The 24477-nt window shown below is 42.3% G+C and overlaps 1 protein-coding gene across 3 annotated transcripts in view; it reads right to left on the bottom strand.

Annotated features, from left to right (window-relative positions):
• The window catches only part of BICD2 (BICD cargo adaptor 2), a 156263-nt gene that overhangs the window by 23569 nt on the left and 108217 nt on the right, over positions 1–24477 (bottom strand). For all 3 annotated transcript variants that reach the window (XM_045024755.1, XM_045024756.1, XM_045024757.1), the window contains exons 3-5: positions 6026–6178; positions 2708–3160; positions 360–1379 (exon numbers count right to left, since the gene is read on the bottom strand). In XM_045024755.1, coding sequence (XP_044880690.1) covers positions 360–1379; positions 2708–3160; positions 6026–6178 — 1626 coding nt within the window. The remainder of the gene's footprint in view (positions 1–359; positions 1380–2707; positions 3161–6025; positions 6179–24477) is intronic.

Raw genomic sequence — 24477 nt, 5'->3', positions numbered from 1 at the left:
GAATGTATTCATATATTCCCTGGGCACTAGACTGAAGCCACTTTCCATTTCTCTTGTCATCTCAGCTAAACTGGAACTCATGAAATGCAAAAGTATGTCAAGGTTTTGACTCCCTGCACTGCTTGGCATCACAAAACTTCAGCCCTTAGACTATGTACATGGAGTGAAATCCAGGCCTCACTGACGAATGGGAGTTTTGTCACTGACTTGAACGGAGCCAGGATCTCACCCATGACTGCAGTGTCTAACACATATGGCAAATGGCAACAAGGGTCATTCTAGACAAGTTTTCTTTAATGCTTTTGCTTATGATGTAGCTGTGTAAAACCCTGGATTTCATCTCTGCAAAACCTGCTCACCTGTTTGTTGGCCTTTAGCACCGTTCTCAGGGTTGCTATCTGTTCTCTCTTGGTGCTTAGCAGGGACTTCAGCTTCAGGATTTCCTCCATGAAAGCTTCCTTGTCTTTGTCCACTACCGGCCCAAGTTCTTGGGTGGCAACACGCTGCCTGGACAACTCGGTTGTTCTGTCCACCGCAGCTTGTAGGTGTTTGATCTGATCGCGAATTATAGCGATCAAGTTGTAAATGTTCATGGGTTCCTTCCGAGGATCTGACACAGGAGATGGGAGGGATGACACTGGAGATGGACTACTGTCACCACTTCCATTCTCTGCTTTTCCTAGGTCTATCGATAGCAACCCTTTAGAGAGCAGGATCGGAGACCTTCGACCTTTGCCCTCTGGGCTGCTGCGTCCTCCTTTACCCTCTTTGTAATAATCCAGCATCACCCTGTTTGGAGTTTCATTGTTGCACATGCAGACGTGGTGATACAAATTGGCCAGCTCCTCACTAAACGTGACTAGTTCATCTTGGGCTACACTGAGACTGCCCTGTGTTTCTCCAGCAACGTCGCTTACTTTCTTCAGCTCCTTCTCCAGTCTGGCTACCTGTTCTCTATCTTGCCTATTAGATTTTTCTAACAAGGTGATCTTTTCAGTAAGAGCCTGGCTTTCAGTCTCATATCTGTTCTTCTCCTCCTCATATTTAGACTCACACTCTTCATATTTGCCCTTAAGGACTTTAAGCTCTTCTTTTAGGTCACCGATCTCTGCCACAGCCACTTTGTACTTGCATTCTAGGATCTCTGGCCCATTGATGTCAACTTCATAATAATCTCCATCTTCATGGCTGTCACGCTCCTTCTCATTGTCAAGAGCAGACTGACGTTCCTTGCTGACTTGGAGTTTTTTCATTGCATTAAGATTCTCTGTGAGCCTGCCAACTTTCTCATGCTGCTCTGTAAGGGCTCCCCGGGTGTTCTCCAGCTGTTTCTGAGACTCTTGGAGTGTAGATAACAAATTAACTTTTTCTCTTTCCATCTGAAATACATAAAGTCAGACATTCATTCTCTGGAAGCAAGTATTTGTGCAGCTTTATTCTGTACAATCATATGAGAAAATGGTCAACAGTCAATAAAAGGTCAGACAACTGCAAAAACTCAGTCCCTTACGCTCTGTGGAAAAGGCAACTCCACTTACATTAAACTCAGTCTCAAAACCTCTTGGCACCATTACTAATTTGCATCATAGGGTGGTTCTTATATCCATTAAGGATTTTCAAACAACACTCTTTCCTGTTTTACCTTCCCCTTCCACAGTTTGGGTCCCTTAGTAAAACCATTATCCGTTCAGCCAAAGTTGAGCTGAAACTGGTGTTGTCCTGTAAAGTGCCTAAGAAACAACTGGGCATTGTAAAAACAACAAACAATAATAAAAATGTGAAGACAGTCAACAGCAGCAGTTTGACATAGTTCTATCAACCCCAGATTAGCCCTGCTAGCAGCAGAAAAAGATAAGACATCAAACTATTGTCACCCCACAGTGCAGCACAGGGCACTAAACCTTCAGGGAATTCCTGAACTGGTCAAAACTAGTCTTGTGTTTTTCTATAAAAAAAAATTCTAAATCAAATTTTTTGAATTTTGTTTATTTTGGTGGGAAAAAAAACATGGGAGGGGAAGTTAAATGACACATAGTGGTGACACCCTCCCCCCAGTCTCGCTCAATCTTCTTTTCCGGTGAGGAAAGTACAAAAGTGCTACTTTCTTCCATTTAAGTTAAAAAGTGAAAATTTAACTTCCCTTCAAATTTTTATATATTTTCTTTCCCCCACTTTTTGGGGTATTACTTTTTTTTTTTTTTTTAAAGTGGGCATTTTCTCACAATTCTGAAACAGTTTAGGGATTTTCCCTGATATTTCTCAATTTGAAAAAATGAAAAATTTTGTCAAAACCAACGTTCCCCCAGCCCCCACCCCGCATGTTTTTATGAAATCCCATTTTTCATCAGAAAATTTTCAGCAAGGTCTAGCCAACTCGTGTGTGCCTTGTTTTATATTCTTCAACACTGGGTGACTTGCTTATAATATAGAAAAGGCAAATGACAATTCATGGCATAGACTCTTAAGCAAATTAAAATGGATTTCATTTTCATCAGACTATGAATTGCATTAGACAGGAATTATAGTGCATTTAAATATAAAAGTACATTATGAGAGGTGAAAAAGCTCAAGTTTTAGTATTTGCAGGAGACGCATCAGACTGTGGGAAACTGAATGAAAAAGATCTTTCAAGAAGACTGGGTTACCCCACAGTAATCTCAGACTGCTAGTGTAACAGAGATTTATTATCTAGGATCTTGACATTTACCTGCACAAGCTGTTGTTTCAGCTTCTGGATTTCTGATATATTTAGCTCGCTCAGAAGATCTGAGACCAGGCTTGGAGCTGGAGGGAAGCTGTCATTTTTCTTGGGAGTGGATGTATTATTCTTGCCATTGCTAATTTTGCTGAGGCAGTTCTGTTCAAAGCCATTCATGATTTCATCGTTATTGGGCTCTGTGGTTTCATCGCTGAACTTCAGTCCATCCAAAGAGATGTTCAGGTGGCTGGTGTACATAGAGTCATTGATGTTCATGTAATGAGAGAGCTCCTTACGAAGGTTGTTCTTCTGCTCACGCTCAGTCTTCAGGGTCTCTAAGGCCTCCTCAAGTTGGCGTTCTGAGATCTCTTTCAACCGTATAGCATCTTCCAACTGGCTGTTGAGAAATTCTGTTTCTTCTTCAAGCCTTTTGATTTCATGTTTTAGGCCTTCAAACTCCACCTAGAGAACATATGATAAAACACTATCACTAAAATGCCTGACTGTAAGAACTCACAAAGCAATTTCAGAACACTTCACTGATGTATATTTTATTTAGTTAACTGTGGTGGAGGGGGAATAATTCTTAGATTCTGGACTCTAGTTCCTGCACCACGACTATAGACATCATACCTTTAATCTACCTTTGAGAGTACATGCAATAAACATTTTCTGAGCAAACTATTAAATGATGTTGATCTACTCCAAATTAATTAGAATAATTATGATTTGCACCATGTTGTAAAGAGGCAGCACCCAACTGTTTCCCCTAGCATATAATCCCAACTATCTGTTTGATCAGTAAATCCATGTGCCAAACTTCACACACACTCAACCCTCAACATATTTAAAACCAAAGATTTAAAAGCTGTGAGCCTGATTCACTGTGTGTAACTCCATTGCAATGGCCTGTTTAAAACTGTTGTGATGCAGTGATGAAGGACCCTATAATTATAAACATATGCAAAATGCCTTATTACTAAGCACAGACTAGGACGTCTTCAAATCAAACCTATTCTGACAATACAATATGAAATCTGACTGTATTACCATAGTTTTCTCATCTGTACAATGATGAGAAAACTATCTGTTGTGCATTGGTTTTGTAACCTTAATTAATGTTTGTACAACTCTTTGGATTCCTTGGAAGAGAAAAAAGTAGCAGAAGTGTAAAGTACTGTATTATCTTATTTATTTTTGTCAGTGAGGAAAACGTAATGTTCTCCCAGTGTGATATAGCTGAACCAGAACTGACTCATGACTTAAGACATGCACCCTCTGTGTTAATTCTGCTTTGCAAATGAAGATCTGGAAAACTTGAGGGTTTCTTTTGGTTTTCTCAATGGATTAATTAAAAACTAATAACATTCAGTGGATGGGATTATAGGATGGAGAAAAGCAAAAAATAAAGTCTAAATGTCATTAATAGAAAATTACTTACTTTGGCTCTAAATATACCCACCAAACCGGTATATTTAGGACATTAATTCACATTATTAAAGGATCCAGGACACAAAATGATAACCAGAAATTGCTGGAAACAGCCATCTACTAAACACTGCCTGACAGCCATCTACCAAACACTGCCTGACAAAGTTGGCTGAGGCTCAAAGTCAGCATTAGTGAGTTTAATTGGCTTTGGGTGTAAAGATTTAAATAGCTAGGCAATTTCACTTGCTTCCCCCTACAGGGCCAAAGTGAAATCCTGGGGGCCAGAGGGGAAAAAGAAAAACAAGAAGGGAGGACAACATTGTTCAGGTTTCAGAGTAGCAGCCGTGTTAGTCTGTATCCACAAAAAGAACAGGAGTACTTGTGGCACCTTAGAGACTAACTGCATGCATCCGATGAAGTGGGTTTTAGCCCACGAAAGCTTATGCTCAAATAAATGTATTAGTCTCTAAGGTGCTACAAGTACTCCTGTTCTTTTTATTGTTTGTTTTGTTTCCCAGTTATTTTCTTGAGGCCCTACTATGGCTGCAAATGCAGTGTGTACAAATAAGCCAGTTCCTCAGCTGAAGATCTGGACCAATGTATTCAGTGAGGGGGAAACTCATAAGTAAGAGTGCTTTGTAGTAGCTAGAATTCATTTGCCTCAACCAAACCGTGTCTCCTCAATGTGTGATGTTCAGGCCACATAGTCCTGGCCCTCCCTCCACTCCCCTTACATGCTGGCCTATGTGGGGCTGACATGGAGTTCTCGTCTAAGCACACAGGTGGTGTGGAGGCCCAGTTGTATGGCCAGTCCACCCCAGAGAGCTTGTGCAGACCCCTCTGCACCCCAGGATGAATTTCATCTTGACAGGTTTGGAGGTGCACGTGACACCTCACAACAACTAGTTGTGAAAGTACCTTCTGCTGAACAGTTCCTTGGGGGGAGAGGAGGAGGAAGAAATTAAAATGAAGGTTAAAAACAAATCCCAGTAAGTTTTAATTTCATATTTTCTATATTCTAAGGCAGGCACAGCTACATTTCCTCCCCCCCCCCCCCCCCGCCAAGTGCTTCTTAACTCAGCAACATTGCAGTATTTTCTGAAGCCTCCCAAACTACGATTCTGTATGCGGGTTTATAAAATTAAATTGACAGGATCTGGGGGGAGGGGGAGAGAGAATGATTAGACATCAGTAGATAACTATTTCATCTGTATACAGCTGAGAGACACAATACAAACAATTCCGATCTAACTACTGTCGGAAATAGTAACACAAGAAAATTCTAAACTCATTACAAATACGTAATTACCTTTCCTGAGACCCTGCAGATGATCAGAACTGTACAATAAAATATTACTTCGTTTTGCAGCATGTGCATCACACAAGTGTCTGACAATGCAGAGCAATTATAGCAGTGTTTAAAATATTACAATGGGGAATCAGAGAAGACAGAACATTAGGAGAGCAATAGAAGTAGCAAGCACCAACATGAAGAAATGTCCAAAAATATATATTAATTACAGGTGAGACTGGCTGACATATTTTAAAAGGGGATGAAGAATCAGTGCTGCAAGAAGACAACTCCTAATAGCTGATGTAGCAGGGGATCAGCCTCCAACAGAGGAAAGGAGGGAGTGGAAGGACTTAGAGGAGACCAACAAAGAACTACAAGAAAGGAATGACCAAGTGGGGGTATAGGCAGAGAAGAGATGAAGGTACTGTCATGAAGAACTTTCAGGACAAGAGAACTGATTTTGTAGTGGACAGAAAGCCAGGAGTGGCCTTTTGAGGGTGGGGAGATGTGGCTGCACATGTGCTAACGGGCACGGAGGCAGTTTTTAGCATGATGAGCACATAGGAGCAGCCTGGAGCCATGCTGATGATTTCCATACTTGCCTGGTTTTGCTTGAGGACAGACACTTGTTTCTGAAGGCAGATGTTCTCCTCCTCGAGTTCAGTGTAGTCTTGCAGCAAACGAGCTTCTCTGAATTTATATTCCTTGATGTCATCTCGCAAGCGGGCTCTCTGGGTCTCCACATTCTGATTGAGCTGCGAAAGAAGCACCAAAAATGTGTGTCGATATTAACTATCTAAAGCTATCACTATATGAACAACAATACTTCAACTTTAAATTAAACTATGCACACATCCTCGTTATTTAATGAGACTAATCTGAACCTATTTTTTTTTCATTCTGAGCTGAAGCCTCAGGGAACTAAGTACTTTACACAATAATTAATGATGACATACTTCCTTATGTTACGGGGGACTACCTCTCCCTCATGTGAAGTAACTTAACAGAGAAAGCAACACTATGGGCTTGTCTACACTACCACGCGGGGGCGATCTAAGATATGCAACTTCAGCTATGTGAACAGCATAGCTGAAGTCGACGTACTTAGATCTACTTACTGCGGTGTCTTCACTGTGGTAAGTCGACAGCTGACGCTCTCCTGTCGACTCCACTTACGCTCCTCGTTCTGGTGGAGTGCCGGAGTCGACGGGAGAGTGCTCAGTGGTCGATTTATCGCATCTATACTAGATGCGATAAATCAACCCCCCACTGGATCGATTGCTGCCCGCCGTTCCAGTGGGTAGTGTAGACAAGCCCTAACAGAAGAACTCTCACTCATAGGCTGTAAGCAACAGGGCAAAATCTTCATGCTTGGGACTCTAATGTTACTCACCTCAATCCATCTTTACGCATGTAAATTAAAAGGGCTTTTTAAGAGGGTAAATACAGATTGAGGTGTTTAGCTTTAGGCAACCCACATTTGAATACTGGGCCTCATTGCTTATGCCCCCACCAGAACTTTAGCCCATCCCCAGTGCTGACAATGCAGCGCCGTAATTTGGGAATACTGCATGGTTAGAATTAGGAGAGGTGCATCCTTTGGATGAGACATGGAACTGAAGATCTGCACAGCTCTGATGAAAGCCAATATGTCAATCAGGAAGACTAGGACAGCCTGGTGAGTTGGCCAATATTCCCTCTCTCGGTAATAGCCCAAGATTGTACAAGACATTGCTGAGCAAATCCTATGTCTTCGTACACAGTCACCACAACCATCCAACTCATCCCTGGAAAGCACTTCGGGATATACAAGTACAAAAACCAATATAATGACCCAAGTTATAGTCACATGACATATATATGCAGACACTTAAATAAATGTTGAGCTAGCACAAATTCCATTTGTTCGGATGCCTTGCTGTACTTCGCCAGATTTTTTTTCCCCCCCACACAATATTTTTTCCTTTAAGCTACACTGAACTATAATAGTGAAAAATATACTTTAAATGTTAGCAAAAATATTTTCAGAGGAAAAAAGGTTTAAAAAAAATTCAGCCATAAAAGAGCAGCCAAGTATTTTGCAGCTGTACACATGATAAGAGTGAAGATGATAGCTTTTCAAACAATTACGAAAAAGCTAAAAATAAAAGGAGAGGGGTTGTCTATTATTAATTCAACAATTTAGGCTATTGCATCTTGTTTCTGCTATCCTCAATCCAGCAGCCTAGCCAAAATACAACAAAAGTGCCTCATTCTTTTCCAAAGAAAACTAGTAAAGAGAGCTACTTTGGATTCTTTTAGCATAATGTTATACTACTGGTTGTTGGAAACCAGATCAACACTGCTTGCAAATTCATCAAAACAGTGTGTGCAAATCAGCAGCCTCTTCAACCGAGATGCATAGCACAGATGTCAAATAGGCATTTACCGAAAGATACAACACAAAGGAAATGGATGTATTGCAGGAGGGATGCCAGGAGCAGAGTCTGTTGTGTTTTCAGGACATACGTGGAGTTGAGTTACCTGGAACTACAAACCCAATAAAAAAAACAGGAGTACTTGTGGCACCTTAAAGACTAACAAATTTATTTTAGCATGAGCTTTCGTGAGCTAAAGCTCACTTCTTCGGATGCATAGAATGGAACACACAGACAGGAGATATTTATACATACAGAGAACATGAAAAGGTGGAAGTATGCATACCAACAGGCAGAGTCTAATCAACTGAGATGAGCTATCGTTAGCAGGAGGAAAAAAAACTTTTTGAAGTGATAATTAAGATGGCCCATAGAAGGTTAGACTCTGCCTGTTGGTATGCATACTTCCACCTTTTCATGTTCTCTGTATGTATAAATATCTCCTGTCTGTGTGTTCCATTCTATGCATCCGAAGAAGTGAGCTTTAGCTCACGAAAGCTCATGCTAAAATAAATTTGTTAGTCTTTAAGGTGCCACAAGTACTCCTGTTTTTTTTGCGGATACAGACTAACACGGCTGCTACTCTGAAACCCAATAAAGTTAACACGAGCTCCCTCCCATTTCAGGTAGAGATTCAACTGTGTAAACTAATCTATTTACTTTTAGCAGACAAGAAAACAGTATCCCTAGCACAGTGGGAGGCTAAATTAAAATAGCCTGTTTTAGCTGATTGCTAAAAACGACACTAAAATGCAATCAACAATGCAAATGAGAGGTCATCGCATCCCGTATTCCAGGGCATGCATCACAGCTCTACAACAGAGCCACAAATGGCTTCCATAGGATGAAGTTTCAAGAGATAATTTGTACTTCAACTACAGCAGTGAAGGAATCAGAGATTTTGAGTCTCGGCTGTGGCTACACTTAGCACTTCAAAGCGCTGCCGCGGCAGCGCTTTGAAGCGCTAAGTGTAGTCAAAGCGCCAGCGCTGGGAGAGAGCTCTCCCAGCGCTGTCCATACTCCAGCTCCCTGTGGGTATAGCTACACTTACGGTTTGCAGCACTGGTAGTTTGCAGCACTGGTCATCCAGCTGTGCAGGGCCAGCGCTGGTGTGTGGCCACACTCACAGCTACCAGCGCTGGTGTGTGGCCACATTTGCAGCATTAGCAGCGCTGTTGGGAGTGATGCATTATGGGCAGCTATCCCAGCATTCAAGTGGCCGCAACGTGCTTTTCAAAAGAGGGGGGTGGAGTGGGGTCTAGTGTGACACGACTCGCTCCCTGCCTGCCTCTCATTTGATTGTTTACAGCCAGGTACAGATGATCACAGCAAACAGGAGCTCTGTTTGTTTTTTAGATAAGCAGCAACGGCAACGGCGTTCACAACAAAACAAAGAGAGGCTGCATAACAAAACAAAGAGAGTAATTTATAAAAGCATTCTGGGATACATCCTTATACCCTGGAGGCCAATCACAGCGCTGGTGTGTGGCCACACTTGATGACCAGCGCTGCAGCACCAGCGCTGGAATCCTTATTCCCCATGCTGAGTGAGGTGTACGGCCAGCGCTGCAGCCAGGGAGTTGCAGCACTGGAAGTGCCCTGCAGGTGTGGCCACTTACTAATTGCAGCGCTGGTGGAGGCTTTCCAGCGCTGCAAATCGCCAGTGTAGCCATACCCTGTGGGGAATAATGGAAAGCTGGGGCTTTGACCACACTGGCGCTTTGCAGCGCCGCAATTTGCAGCACTGGAGAGGGTGTGTTTTCACACCCTGCTGCAGCGCTGCAAATTTGTAAGTGTAGCCACACCCTGGTTTGCGGGATCCTTCCCCCCCCTTTCGATTCATATGCATTTTTCTCTAAGGGCTTGGATACACTTACAAATTTGCAGCGCTGCAGCAGGGTGTGAAAACACACCCTCTCCAGCGCTGCAAATTGCGGCGCTGCAAAGCGCCAGTGTGGTCAAAGCCCCAGCGCTGGGAGCGCGGCTCCCAGCACTGTCCGTTATTCCCCACAGGGAGGTGGAGTACGGACAGCGCTGCGGCAGCGCTTTGAAGTGCTAAGTGTAGCCACAGCCTCAGTTCATGGTTTTGGTGCAAAATTGAAATTTGGGCTTGGGCTCAATCGACAGATTCATGAAATGTCTAACAAACCTTAGCTGAGTAAAATTCATAGCTTGTACTGAAAACCCCCAAACCAGGCAAATCTGCATAGTTTTGAATCTAAAGTTGCAAGTAGCCCAGTTAATATTTTGTGCTTTTGTAATGCCTTTCGTAAGAGATTCTAAAAGCACTTTGCAAACATTAATGAATCAACCTTCACAACACTTTTGCAGGTAGTATTTCCCCCCATTTTACAAAGGTGTACTGGTTAGAACAGACACACACCTGAGCCGTTGTGAAGCAGAGGGGCATTTAAAATAAATATAGTATTCTAAAGAGCCAAAAGTTATAGGCAGGCATGAAAGCATATCAGAATTCCCTCCCCTGCTCAAGTGCCAGATCCCAGCAGGAAAGAAGAATCTGCAGCCAAATAATTCAAGCAATTAAAAATCTAAAATCATAAAAGTTCTCCTGGGTCAGACTCATCTCTAGGTCAGATTCATCTCCGAGTTTTATATCTAATTACGAGCCTGTTCTTGTAACCTTTACCCATGTGAAGTCCCACTGAAGTCAATGGTACCCCTCATGTGAGTGAACAACTCTCCCCCACCATCAAGCTAGTCTCAAAATAAGATACTCCGAGGTGTGTTCATTTTATTTGAAAAACAAGGTTACTCTCCTCTTCAGTACTCTAATTACCCCACCTCTCACAGGAGTTTAAACCAAGTTGTGTGTGTGGAGTAGAGGTGGACTTCACATTCACATTTAGTAATCGGACAAATTTAGTTTCTTTTGCTGTGTGAGTTTTTCTGTGACAGGCTATAATTTTTTTAAGCTAACATGCTACTTGCAATGGTTCGGTGAATCATCCACATGAACAAAATTTCAGCAAACTTTATGGATTGTTCATGAGGCCCACTAATAGCATTCACAGTGTTTGACTGGTCACCTTAGTCACGCAGCACTGCTTCTGTTCCTTGGTTGGATGACCTAAACTTTGCAAACAGGAGGGCCTGGAGAAAGCATTGGAGTGGTTATTTAAGATTGGGGCAGAGAGCATTTTAAGGAGATTCAGACAGAGCAGCAGATGAAAGCAGGACTAAGAAATCATTTAAAAATCTTTTCCTGTCCTGTTCTTCACAAGAAAGAGCATTGTCTGTGGATATGTACAAGAAGCCCAGATTTTAAAATAGCTTGCTTCCTTCCTGAGCACGGAAGAAAGATATATAACCCTGATTTATTGGCTGTCTACGGACTGTACATTCCGTTTGTTCCTATCACATTTACACCAAGCAGCTCTATATGTTGCTAGTTGCAGAGGTTATAGCTAGGTCCCTGGCTGTCTCATACAGTTGCCCAACTGCCAAGGCTTGGAAATCTGGGGTCTGCTGTTCATTTCCCCCGCTCCATATATAAAACACTGTATTATATCCACCAAGTGCATGTAGTGAATCCACTGGCCTCCATCCCAAAGGAAATTACACTGCACACGTTCACACAATTAATGGCTGTGGCAAATGATTGCTGGCACTACAGAAGACAACCTAGTGTTAAGTGCCTATCAGCATGCCAGAGTTCCCTCTCCTACTAAACTAAGAAATGTTTTGCGTAGCAGAGAATATTCCTATCTCATTCTACACAGCAGAGGATATTCATCAAATTAAATATATCCTAAAATGGATCTGTTCATTCAAAAGCACACAGAGCTTTTCTCTGACTTGTGTATCAACCCTCCTGTTAGAATATTTGTCAGTGCAATTTCTTCCTCTTAATTTCCCCCAATGAGTTGTTGCAAGGATCCCCATCTTACAGCACAGATATTAGTTAGAGCTATTAGAAACAGTAGACATTTTCTTGGCAACAAACTAGGCAGACCAATTCCACATTATCCATTTTATGCCAGGCTACAATTGTTTTACTTGGTGAAATCTAGAGGCCTATTCCCCATCACTGACACCAATTTCTCTATCTGAATACAAAATAAACTGGAAAAATATTAAATTCAAATAGACTTTTACTTCTATTTTTCTTTATGTGGGAGACAAATAGCACTAAACACTCAGGAATAACCTCTCTAATTTAAAGGAAAACAGCCACACAGCGAGCGTGAAATTATGGCCCTACTGAAGTCAATGGGATTAGAACCAGAGAGAAAATGTAATTCCGAAGTTTGCAAACAGGTGAATCTCTTTTCGGTTTCTCTTAGGGTATGTCTTCACTGCAGAGTTAACTTGGGTGATAGACACCTGGGTCTGACCACTCAGATTATCTGGGTATGAGTCACTGCAAAGCCATATCCCAGTTACCGTATCATCATTGGTGCCGTGCTCACCCATATGTGTGGCTAGGACTTCTGGGAAAATCTCCCATGGTTCTTTGGGACACAGTAAGATAAGCTGCTCTATGATTCTTTCCTAGTGAATTAAGGGAGAACTGTCTGTCCTTGCGGGCACACGGGTGGAATTGTGGGAAGATATTGCAGGACCATCAGTTCCAGTTCTCAAGTGATTTACTCTGTACCCTTCCTGCAAAGAAAGTGATTACCAACCTGAGTGAAAGTAGCACCCAGGGTTTAGCTTACAGCCAGCTGGGCCAGCTAAACTGGACTGAAACACCACTAAATTTGGCTGAGATGGTTTTGTGTGTGGATCGAAAGGGGGCTGGGGCAACACACAGGAGCCTGAGCTAACTCTATAGTGAAGACATATACTCAGTGGGTCTGACTAGGGCTCCTAGGGGCTTTGATAATGTCAAGAATAGAGTCCAAAGGTATACAAGGGCAGTTATTTTACAGATTAACTTCAAATTCACCTATTGGTCAGCTTCAACTCAGTTTCTTACATGTCATCCTTCCAAAATACAACCCTCCTGCACGACAGCACTGGACACAAAGAAAGCAAGCTTTGGTAGATTAATAGTTAAGATGAGGTCAATCAGGCCAGCCTGGAGCTGTTAAGTATAGGTTTATACTTAAACAAGGTAGGAAATAGATAATTTGAAATTATAACAACATCCAGCTGGGATGGGTTGATGAAACAGGGCGGCTTGCCACTTAACGGCTGGAGGCTTGGGGTCAGCCAACCCTGATGACTGTGGGAGCCATCTGTGCCACATTAAACCACTCTGATCGGGCCTGATGAAAGGCAGCTGATTCCTCTATAAAGAGCAGCAGGAAGGCGGGGGGGCAGAACAACTGATTGTCTCCTAGGGGAGTGCAAAGAGTACGTGGGGGGCATTTATATAAAAACTTAGAGGCCTTAAAATATCAACGTTTTTGCTGCAACACATACTAAGAGCATTAGGAAAACGGGGCCCTATTTAAAAGGGAAAAAAAGCAATATTGCAATTCTTTAAGACTACTGGGAAAGATGAAAAACTTCAGGTTTTTGAATTATCTATGGTGCCCTGTGTTTGGCAGCGATAGACTCAGGAACTGAGTCTGCTTTGCCCTAAAACACAAGAAGGGGAAGAGGGGAGAAGCTCACGAAGCTGTGGCAGAGACTGCAGAGTGTGAAGAGCTGTGCAGGGAATATGCTGCAGGAAAGGGCCTGAGACCAGGGGAATTGCCTCTGCTTAGAAGGCTGGGAGTATCCTGCTCAGGCAGGAGGAAGACCCTGGCACCAGCGGCGTTTGGAAGTCAGAGCTCCAGACAGGTAAAGCCTGGAAGAGGTAACTGACTTGGGAACCAGTTATGGGAAGGAAGCATAGGTATGCATGAGGGGGAGGGGTGGTGGTAGGGACAGGCACCTGGGTCTCATACCTCCCTTAGATTTCTGCCAGACTTGGAGTCAGGCTGAAGGGACGTGCCTGGGAAAGGCACCAGCAGCCAGTGCTCCCACTGAGCCCCACTAGGTGGCGCCCAGAGCAGGGAGGCGAGGCAAGACCAGGTTAAAGCAGGTAAAACATAACAAGTGAGTCAAAGTTTGTAAGTCCAAAATGATGGAGATGTAATAATCTCCCAGTTTCCCAAAAGTCTTTCAGGGCTACTCAGAGTAACTCTGGGAATCTGTCTTCTCGTTCAATTATTTTACCCTGTTAGAATCCAAACAGTCCAGAGATGAAGGATTTTCCTTTGAATCAGTACTTACAGCTTCTTCTTTAGACAACAAACTGGTAAATGCGTTTACACACATAGTGGACACTTGCTTTGAATTTATTATTTCCTGTTACAGACCTTAAGTCCCTTATTAGCATTTCACAAGATTCCTCTGAGTAATTTAGTTACAAACATTTGCATTTGTGCATAATCCCGTAATAGCAAATGGGGTATACAACTAGTTTTCATGAATTGAACACCTGAATACATTCTCATACTAGCACACATTTTAATGTAGGGTTATCTAAACAAATTATAGGGGTATACACAATGTAAGTGCAATGTAATAGCAGACAAAAAAAATGCAACAACAACAAAACCCAGAGTGTGGCTCAGCCCTCTAATCACGATTGGCGTTACATTCATTTTTGGTTGATGAAAGCACAAAAAGGAGTTAACAAAATCAGTGACCTAGAAGGTATTAAAAAAAAAAATCAGATTTCTGTCACTCCCAGGGGTATCAGGATGTAACTAATTCAGTCTACCTACCAGGCAAGTTTATAAATATATGCACTGTGTAGCTGCCTGAGAATCCTAATTAGCAAAAATACCACTACCCTAAAGGCAGGTAATCTTTGAAATACAACACAACAATTTACTTAAACTAGTTCCATACACCCACACATTAAAACAAACCCACGATAAGATGCCTAGGATTGAAAGTCTGGGCAAGGGATCTTAGAGCTGACATCCCCCAAAAAGCATTGTCCAAAATATGGAAGTCATTTAATGGGACAGCAAGAATTCAATCTCTGTTCTTTGTGTTGATTGAGCTGTCTTGGCCACTGTTAGATATGGCTGGTATTGCAGATGAAGCCCATGTGAATCCACATTCTGTCACATCAACATTGTAGGCTCATTAGGGCAGGATCTGCTTCTTTATTTTTTAGGTCAGATTCAGTTCTCCCACTGTGGTAAACGCTCCGAGCATACCTCACATGTCACTCTTCTAAATTTGCTCTCTCACTTTCAGATTGCCCCAGTTGCCATAGCAGATTAATATCCTGGAAAAAAATATTCCAGTTCTATATTTGGTATTTCATGTAATAAAAATATTTTTTGGGACATAACCAGTAATGTTCTCATTCTCAAGTCTTCAGCCTTTCCCACTTTCACAGCATCGCTAGTGGAGAGTACATAAAGAGATTGCAAGGGACTGTGCATTTTTTTTATCATCATTGTACAGCAGCTAGAAATAAATACATACATACATACATACATACATACATACATAATCTCCTAGCCATTGCATTAAAAATCAGCATGAAAACTCAGAAGACCATTCTACCTGGCTCAGTGCAGCAGGCCTTGTCATAAGTTTCCAAAAGCTGATGAGGTGGTAAATACAGATTAGTGTTTCTATTTTTTTAAGTGGAAAAAGGTAAAAACAAATTCTGCCATGTGCCTCTATAAAAATCATTTCACACCATGCATGATCAGGCAGGCTTGACGCGTGAACCTTCAGCACTGCTGCAGCACAGACGGCTTGAGCGACAGGACTAACTATACTACCTGCAAGCAGAAGGGTTTTATCCCAAAGGTGAGAGATGGGCTGCTATGCCCATGGATTGTGTCGATAGGTGGTTGAGGAGATTCTGGCCACTTCTCCCCCCTTTCTCCAGAGGTTGGAGGAACATTTCTGAATTTTTACAGTTTTTGGATTTGTTCTTAATAGCACTTTCCACCACAAAGTCTCCAAAATGATTTCCAGCTGTAGTAGGTAGATATTTAGATACTGTACTTGCATATTAGGGAGTCATGTTTGCCCCACCCTTCCCGTCCTTACTGGTACAAATCTTACCTCAGACAGAGGTGAAGATCTAGCCATGTTTTATTTTATGTGTACACACACACAAAAAATGGTATTTTGGTGGCAAAGTCAAGCACTCCAAAGTTAGGAAAACCCAGATTTATGGGTTCCTGCGCAACCTTATTTTGGCTCTCTTGTGTGTATACATTCTGACACCATCTTTAATTACACACATGTATATGTATACAAAATATATACACAATATAAAGACCTCAGAAATGAAGCCATCTCTGGGGTGAAGACTGGCAAGCAAATGACACACTGTACAGCAATGGCCTGTGCTCCTCCAGGTTCACAGCAGTCAGGATGGCAGTTTAGATTTTATATATACTGCACAGTGCTTGATTTATCTATAGCTCAATGTGATCATCCCCTGTTATAAATGTATTCGGGGTATTTCTAGCTATAACTAACTCATGGATCCGTTGCTAATCCCATTTAGCTATTCAGGCTACTATACCTGTGACATACACTATTTGTGAGCTTCTGTGTTTTCTTTACATTCTGTTCATTTTCCTTTTCTTGTGCTATAGGATTCAAACAAATCAAGTGTCTTCACCACTGTTTTCTTACCACATTCCCTCCCCCCGATACTCCATATAGATATTATGTAAACGTAATGCATGAATAGAAATTAATACCAAAAATAATACTGAAAAAACTCTGTGTGCACAAACTGTTTTACCACTGATCTAGGAAATTTGTTCAACTATTTTCCTTTACATTTTGCAGGGAGCATTATTCATAAATGTTTAGTAAATAAATATTTATTCATGTGCCTTTATTTATGAACACACATCAGTCTATCTTGCATCCCACAAAAGTGAGCCCATGAAATAACTGAAATGGACATTCTACAAGAACAGGATGTTCCACTTATTGTAAAGGCACTAAATAAAAATCTACAGAGAACCCACATACGATAGCAAGGGTAGGCAACCTGCGGCACGCAAGCTGATTTTCAGTGGCACTCACACTGCCCAGGTCCTGACCACCGGTTTGGGGGGCTCTGCATTTTAATTTAATTTTAAATGGAGCTTCTTAAACATTTTTAAAAACCTTGTTTACTTTACATACAACAATAGTTTAGTTATATATTATAGACTTATAGAAAGAGACCTTCTAAAAACATTAAAATGTATCACTGGCACGCGAAACCTTAAATTAGAGTGAAAAAATGAAGACTCGGCACACCACTTCTGAAAGGTTGCCGACCCCTGATCTATAGATTCCAGCAGATACAAAGAAAATGATTAAAAAGTAGCTTGGTTGAGCCATAGGCATATTAGCACAAATGCTCTCAAAAGTACCATACAGTTTAAAAGTTTAATTCAAAGGAAATGTAGCAAAAGTCATGTCCAAATAATAACAGCAGAAAGTGTTATAGTCATACCTGATAAGAACAATGATCACAGTACATTTTACAATGTTTTTATCAATGGGTGTTTGCAGTCTGAACAAGTTAACTGGTGGAGAAATATAAAGTGGACACTATGCCAACTGGATAATTAAAAAAACAGGCATGTGCTCCTGTTGAAGTCAGGGACTGCAAGTGGGATTGGTCAGTCTTCTCAGAAGCTGATAGGTTTTTAAGACCAGGTATGATAGGAAATAGAAGGTAGACAAAAATATAAAAGGAGGTTGCAGATCACAGGTTTTAAGCACAGAGTGTCACTTGCACTCAATACACCAGAGAGGAGCGGAGTTCTTCATGCTCCCTAGTCCTCCCACACACCAGCACAGTGTAGACGGTACATTAGGCAGGACTCAAGCTGCTTAAGGGGAAAGACTGCTACTTTTAAAAACAAAATTAAAAATGCCACGTGTACGAAGGCAGAGGCCGCTTGGGGAGTTATATTACAACACCCCTTTTTGATCCTGCATTTGGTACAAGCCTTCATATGTTAATGCTGCTCTTTCTTACTAGCACTATGTTCACTTCATCAACGGGTTTAGCGCTATTAGAAACACAGTGGGTCTTAAACTACATGTTAAGTTTCCATTCAAACTTTAACCTCATTTAATTGGGGGGGAGGGGAGAATTGAGCAAAAAAAATAAACGGTATATTATATCCAGGTCAAAGCCTCACTTCCATGCCATCTCATTAAAACGTCACCTCTTTAAAGAAAGTATTATCTGTTCCTTTAACAATGAAATATGCGTAAGGTGCCTGGCTCAGCAGTTAGCTCTTAGCACAACAGGCTACCATACGGGAGTCTGAACTAGAGGCAGATTCCACCAGAGGTGCCTCACTCTTCTGGATTAGCAAACGCTGGGAGTTCTACAAATGCACCTTCCCCAGCCTCTAACAGAAGATGCAGCACCTACTGTGACATCCTGTGGATATTCTGTAAGTGCTGTTAAAAGAAGATCTAAGTGAATGTTTCATGATGCAACCCAAATCTCACCCATCTTTAGGTTTTGCTACAAATCCTAAAGTCATGCCAGATTTGCTGAGATTCATGAACCTGGAGCCAACTCCTGAGTGACCCTGGATCAACTTCTGGTTTCTAGTGGAAACCACACCAAAAGGTTTGCACAATACCTCTGCAAACCGAAGAGCTGTAATAAATGCAATCTGGCCAGTCTTCCTGGGACAGACAGGATGGGTTCTAAGACACAAGAACCCTAACAGGAGGGAAATAAAAGATGGGAAGGGGGAGGAAAAGAGAGAGAAAGTCCTCTGAGCTCCAAGAGGGGTGGTGTGCATTACCTTTCTTCCCCCTCCTGAACCCCCCAGAAAGTGGGGGACATAGTTAGGGATAACCATTCCTCATACCTTTCACCATGTCTAATATATAGCTCTGCTACCTTTAAAATATTTTAACAGCAGCCATGCAGCTAAATCGAAACTTCAGGGGTGAATGTGAATTACTGTCGGGTTTCTTCCCTGTCCCCCCTGTGTCCAAACATCTATTCCATGGAAGCAGCAAAGAGTCCTGTGGCACCTTATAGACTAACAGCTCATGCTCCAAAACGTATGTTAGTCTATAAGGTGCCACAGGACTCTTTGCTGCTTTTACAGATCCAGACTAACACGGCTACCCCTCTGATACTGTTCCATGGAGAGTAACAAATACATTCATTATCATAGCTGCTAATCTCTCAAATTTTTAAACCTGTTATTTCCAAGGTGGTGTGTCTGGTTTACCTGCGTAGCTCCAAATTTTAGTCACAATTTATAAACTCTTTAAATAAATAGCTTTTGTGACACTGTAACATTAAAGAGAGGTTTATTGCAACAGTGGAGAACAAAAATGTACACCATCATGGATTTCTGTTACGTGCAACATTATAGCTTCACTTAATTAAAAAGCACCAAGAACCCCATAGGCATTTAAATCTTCTACAATTTCTTAATCAGCACAAAGCCTTGCTATAATACGGATACTTGATTAGCAACTATTACTTAATACACAGTTTGCTAATTAACACTTCAGATTTTTGAACCAATCAAAGAGCCAAGTTTCAAAGCACAACCCCAAATCCTTTATTTGTCAGGGCTAATAAGGAGAGTTGACATCTGTGCATATACAGCTGGGACTACAGACACATCACTGTCTGTTTTCTGTCAGCTTGTATTTGTTTGTATTCCTCGTTTGAGGATCTTGCCTTGATCAAATAATCTATGCTGTCTTCAGTCCTAAACCTAAACCAAAAATATCTGCTGTGGCTTTCTTCCCACCTCACTGGTTACTACCACCCACTAGACTCCATCCTGGGTCAGTAATCTGCAAGTTTGTTTACTGTGGGGGTTTTTGGTGGGTGGTTTAGGGGTCGGGTGGTTGGCACTGGTTTGTCTACACTAATGCAGCTGCACCAATGCAAAGCCCTAGTATAGTTGCAGTGCACTGGTGTAAAAAATGACTTGCACCAGTGCAGTTACATTGGTGTAAGTATACTGGTGCAAACAAGTACTTGTTGCAGATAAGTCCTAAGAAGCAAAAAGATTCTACATATCCGAGGAAAACCAAGCACCGGTGGTTTTCTGATTTGCTGATAATGTGGGCTTGTCACCTGCAAAATCACATGCTATAAACAAAAAGCACAAAATTTCATCCAGTCACTGTTCACTCATTTTCACACTTTATTAAAAGAAATGACCACATGATTTCAAATGCAGCTTTTTGTGTGTGTGTGTGTGTGTGTGTGTGTGTGTGTGTGTGTGTGTGTGTGTGTGTCCAAATTCTATACTGCCCTCCCCCACAAGAGTGGGAATTTACAAGGAAAATGCTGACCCAAGCGTAATGACAGTGGTGTGAATGGCACAGTGTGGCACAATTATAATAATCTCTCCCTCCCCTGTGCACTGTACTGTTTGCTAAGAACAGCTAAACTCCAGCTGCTTTTCAAATCTGACATTTAAATGATTGGCAGCATTCCATGTCCTTCATTTTAATCAGGAAGGGGTTTAACCCTTCTTAGGCATGCTAAGGGAACAACAATCTATTTGAACATTAATGGTGTTAATTCAAAGGATTTCTTTGAAGGTCTTGTTTTGAGAGAGATTGTATGTCTCTGCCAACTTGGCAGTGAGGGAAGGGATGAGTGTGCTGTGGGAGCTTTATAAGAAAGGCACACCTGCCTAAAAATGTGTCTTTGGAAGATCTTTATTTGCCAAAAGACAGGCATCTGCTTGCTTCTCAGTTTGTGGTAATCAGCAATAGAAAACAATAAAGTTAGTCAATCATGGAAGCAACACACAGTAGCATGGCAAGGGAACCAAAATGAAGCACAGTGCCTGGAAGATATCAGAGCAATACCTTAACTATTACAAGCACTTTAGTCCAATCTGCCTCACAGCAATGTTATCTTCTGCACTTATCAAAAGAAATTAACACCTTATTATAAAACCAACAGCAGCATGACTTCACTTGTACATACATACATGAAAAAAAAAATCTTCGCCTTCGTTTAATCTCTTACCAACAGAGTTCGTGTGAGAATCAATGACGCTCTAAACTCCATCAGCACTAGATTATGGGCCAGTTCTTTACTGCCGCTGCAGCCCCTGTATAACCACCCTCCCCCCTCACCATGTTCCTTAGCCTCCTCACCCAAACGTGTAAGAACGTGTGGGGGGAGGCTCCGTGCACCCGCCCACTCCACCCCCGTGAATAGCCCAACCAAAAGGCTGTCATTAATGTGAAATTTTTTTAGTGGCCTTTTCCTTCCCTCCTATCCTCCTCCCAAACCACACCCAGGCTACCTTCTCAGTTCTCTCCCTCTTTTTATAATGAATTAATAAAGAATACATGATTTAAAAAAAAAATGTTACTTCGGCACCTCCCTCCCATTGACATCAAGCTGAAGTAAGCACCTAAACAGCATTAAAGATCAGGCCAAGATGCTGGCCAAATTAAAGCATGTAAGCCAACACAGAACACTGGGTCCAAACCACCAATACAGCTGTGAACAAAAGGGAAACAGGTATGGACTTCAAGTTTTGTTAGAAGCATCAAGCTAAACCCTGGTCATTTAAACCCCATCTTGCCAGTCCACTAACCCAGACATCCCTATCTCTTACCTTTAAAGGGGCTTCCATGTGTCCTGCTGTCACCCAGTCCCTCTCCTCTGACATGTCTTCTAGCCAGCCAGCCATTCACTGGGATCTTCGAGCAGTGCCAGATGGCCACTAGCATACATCATGCATCAGTCAGGGGCCAGCACAATGGGATTGTGGGGTGCCTCATCCTTCCCAGGCTCATTCATCTGGCAGAAGCAGGACTATTTCTTCTGCCACTGCTCCTCAATGAGTGTCTTGAAAGGACCGGGACAGACACCCGAGGATTCAGTGGATAGAAAGGAAGGCAGCACCAGTTTTCTCAGTAAAGGATTTACTCTCAAGTTACTCCAAAAACCTTTTAAGTGATGGGCGCTCTCGGCGCGGAAAATCCCAGGACAGGAGAAGCAAGCCACCTGGGCTGAAGATATTGGGTGGAGGGAGGGAGGAAGGGAGGTGAGGAAAATGAGGAAATTGCAATGTTCATATTCACTCCTGCCTCTCCCCGCAGAGGAGCTGAATTATTAGGGGCTGGTAGAGCTAATCCCAGCAGTCAGCCACACAATCAGACTGTTCTAGCTTGCATCACCACCTGCTGCCACTGGGGGACTCCTGGGTGGGCTGAAGTATTTGGGCAGTAAACAGAGGGATTGTGTATAAAACAGAGATTAGAGACTTCTTAGGGGCTAATTCAGATTAGCCCCTCCAGAGACAGGGTCTGTGCTCCCGCTTCTTGAGGTCAAGCAAGGGCAGAAGGGATAGCTCAGTGGTTTGAGCACTAGCCTGCTAAACCTAAGGTTGTGAGTTCAATCCTTGAGGGGACCACTTAGGGATCTGGGGCAAAAATCAGTACTTGGTCCTGCTTGTGTAGGCAGGGGGCTGGACTCGATGACCTTTCAGGGTCCCTTCCAGTTCTATGAGATAGGTAAGAAGGGAGCAGAATAAAGGAAGGTGGTCTTATGCTGGGGGAATTGGTTCTCGCTCAGCCTGATGGTACCAGGCAAGTCTCTGAGTCAAGGAGGATTCTGAGCCTGAGCTCAGGAGAAAGCAGGAAGGGTTTTGAGGGCTAATTTTTTAGTTAAGGTAAAGGAAGGGATTCGGACTCTGGGGGGAATCCAATAGGAGGGAGAGCTATCAAGCAGAAGGAAGTTTCAGGGCAGTGAGGGGTTGGTCAAAGGAATTTGGGGATGAGGGTCTGAACTTGCAGAGGGATGGGCTGGCTTGGTAAGGTTGAGTGTGAAGAAATGAAGGGGGGAGAGAGAAAGTGTTAAAGCAGTAGGGGACGAGAGACTAAGATCCGAGGGGCAGAAGACCAAGAAAGGAGAGCGAAAAAAGAAAAAGGTCAGGAAGGGGAAAGAACAGAGAGGGGGTCACACTGCTCCTTAATAGAGTGCTTCTCCATTTTTTTATTCTGAAAGGGGCCTCTCTTTCTTTCCCACCTCCCCACCAACATCCTTCACCTGTCACCTACATAGTCTCCTGTGACACCCATTCTCCCACTGTCCATATTTCAGTTTGGAAAATGTGGTCCCCCCTTCGGGAAGTGGGGGAAGGTCTGTTGTATGGAGGTGGTAGGGAAGAAAGCAGTGGAGGGGTCTCTGCTACATGAAGCCCCACCACTTATTTTGGTCACCAGCTACCACCATCTCCCCCTTTACACTTAATAGGGAGAGGTTTCCAGGGACTGCTCAGAGGAATTGCTTTTAGGTTTTGCATATATACACTTCAAGGTGACCTAAGTCTCCACAGGACTCAGCAGCTTTCCTGAAATCTTCAAATATTTAAAAGAGCTTTGAAGCACAAAAACACACAGTATGATTCACAGCTGATCAGAGGTGAAATTCTGGCCTGATTGAACTCCCACTGACCAAAGCTGGGTCCAGGATTGGACCCCAGGTGTCTATAGCGAGCATTACATGACAAAACAGATTGCTGAGCCACTCTGATGGCTAGAATTTCCTGAATGACCTAAGTGCAGTGACATATGTCCAGATAACTGACACCTCATATTACATCCATAGAGAAACTTTTGCTTTTAGATCACATGACGGGAAACCTCATTTCCACTCATGAATAGAGATCTTTAAAAAAGTTACTTGATTCTGGTTTTGAAGCTCCTGGATTCACATATTTTAGATGTTACATTCCCAGCTTAAGCAGTTCATTGTTTAGACAAAAGTGCTGGCGACAGATTAAGAAGGGAAACTGAGAATTGGGCAACAAATCTGTAAGATCACTCAGCATTCAGAAGACTTGCCTGCCATCCCCCAAGATGCACTTTTGTTCCAGAAATAATGGTTAGCTTATAGATCAGGGCAAAACTGTGCCCTAGGAAAGCATTCAGGGAGGATACAGACACATCATTTTACGGTCAAACAGTAACAGTCAACAAATTGATGTTTTGTAGAAGGTCAAAGACTTTCTTTTTTAGGAGACAGGAAACAAAGACTAAGCACACATACAGAAAAACAAAATGAGCAATAAGCAAGACAATGGGAGTTGACAGCCAGACAGATATAGAGGGTGTATAGAAACTGGCAATGCCACATCTGTACAATCAGATCTTCCCATACTGCCCCCACAAAGAGGATGTGTCTATATAAAATAAGTGCCACGGCAGGTTACAAGTTTTATTTTAACTACACAGCAAGTCATATTTTAACTCAGACAAAGACATCTGATACTGTACCTATTATAAAAAATAGCCATTTCCTTATTTTAGTTCAAGGACATTCTCCTCCCTGTGCCCTTCCCCATTAGAAAATGGTAGTAAAAAGCCCAGGAATGTGGTATTGTTCTACCTGGAAGAAAAAAAAAATCTGGTAACTTTCAAAGACAAAGGGATACCAAGCAAATGTTGAAGTAACACTAGTTTGGGTTCTGAAATGAGACAGAGCACTGAAGCTCCCATTTCCTGACTGAAGTGTACAATGTAGACCAGTGACTCTCAACATTTCCAGACAACTGTACCTCTTTCAGGTGTCTGATTTGTCTTGTGTACCCCCAAGTTACAGCTCACTTAACAAGTGCTTCCTTACAAAATCAGACAAAAACACAAAAAAGTGTCATGGCATGCTATTACTGAAAAAAAAATGCTGACTTTCTCATTTTTACCATACAATTATCAAA

This window comes from Mauremys mutica, chromosome 7 (assembly GCF_020497125.1).
Source record: "Mauremys mutica isolate MM-2020 ecotype Southern chromosome 7, ASM2049712v1, whole genome shotgun sequence".
In the NCBI taxonomy this organism is placed as follows: domain Eukaryota; kingdom Metazoa; phylum Chordata; order Testudines; family Geoemydidae; genus Mauremys; species Mauremys mutica.
Note: the sequence above shows the minus strand (reverse complement) of the source record. Positions and strands in the feature narration are given on the sequence as shown.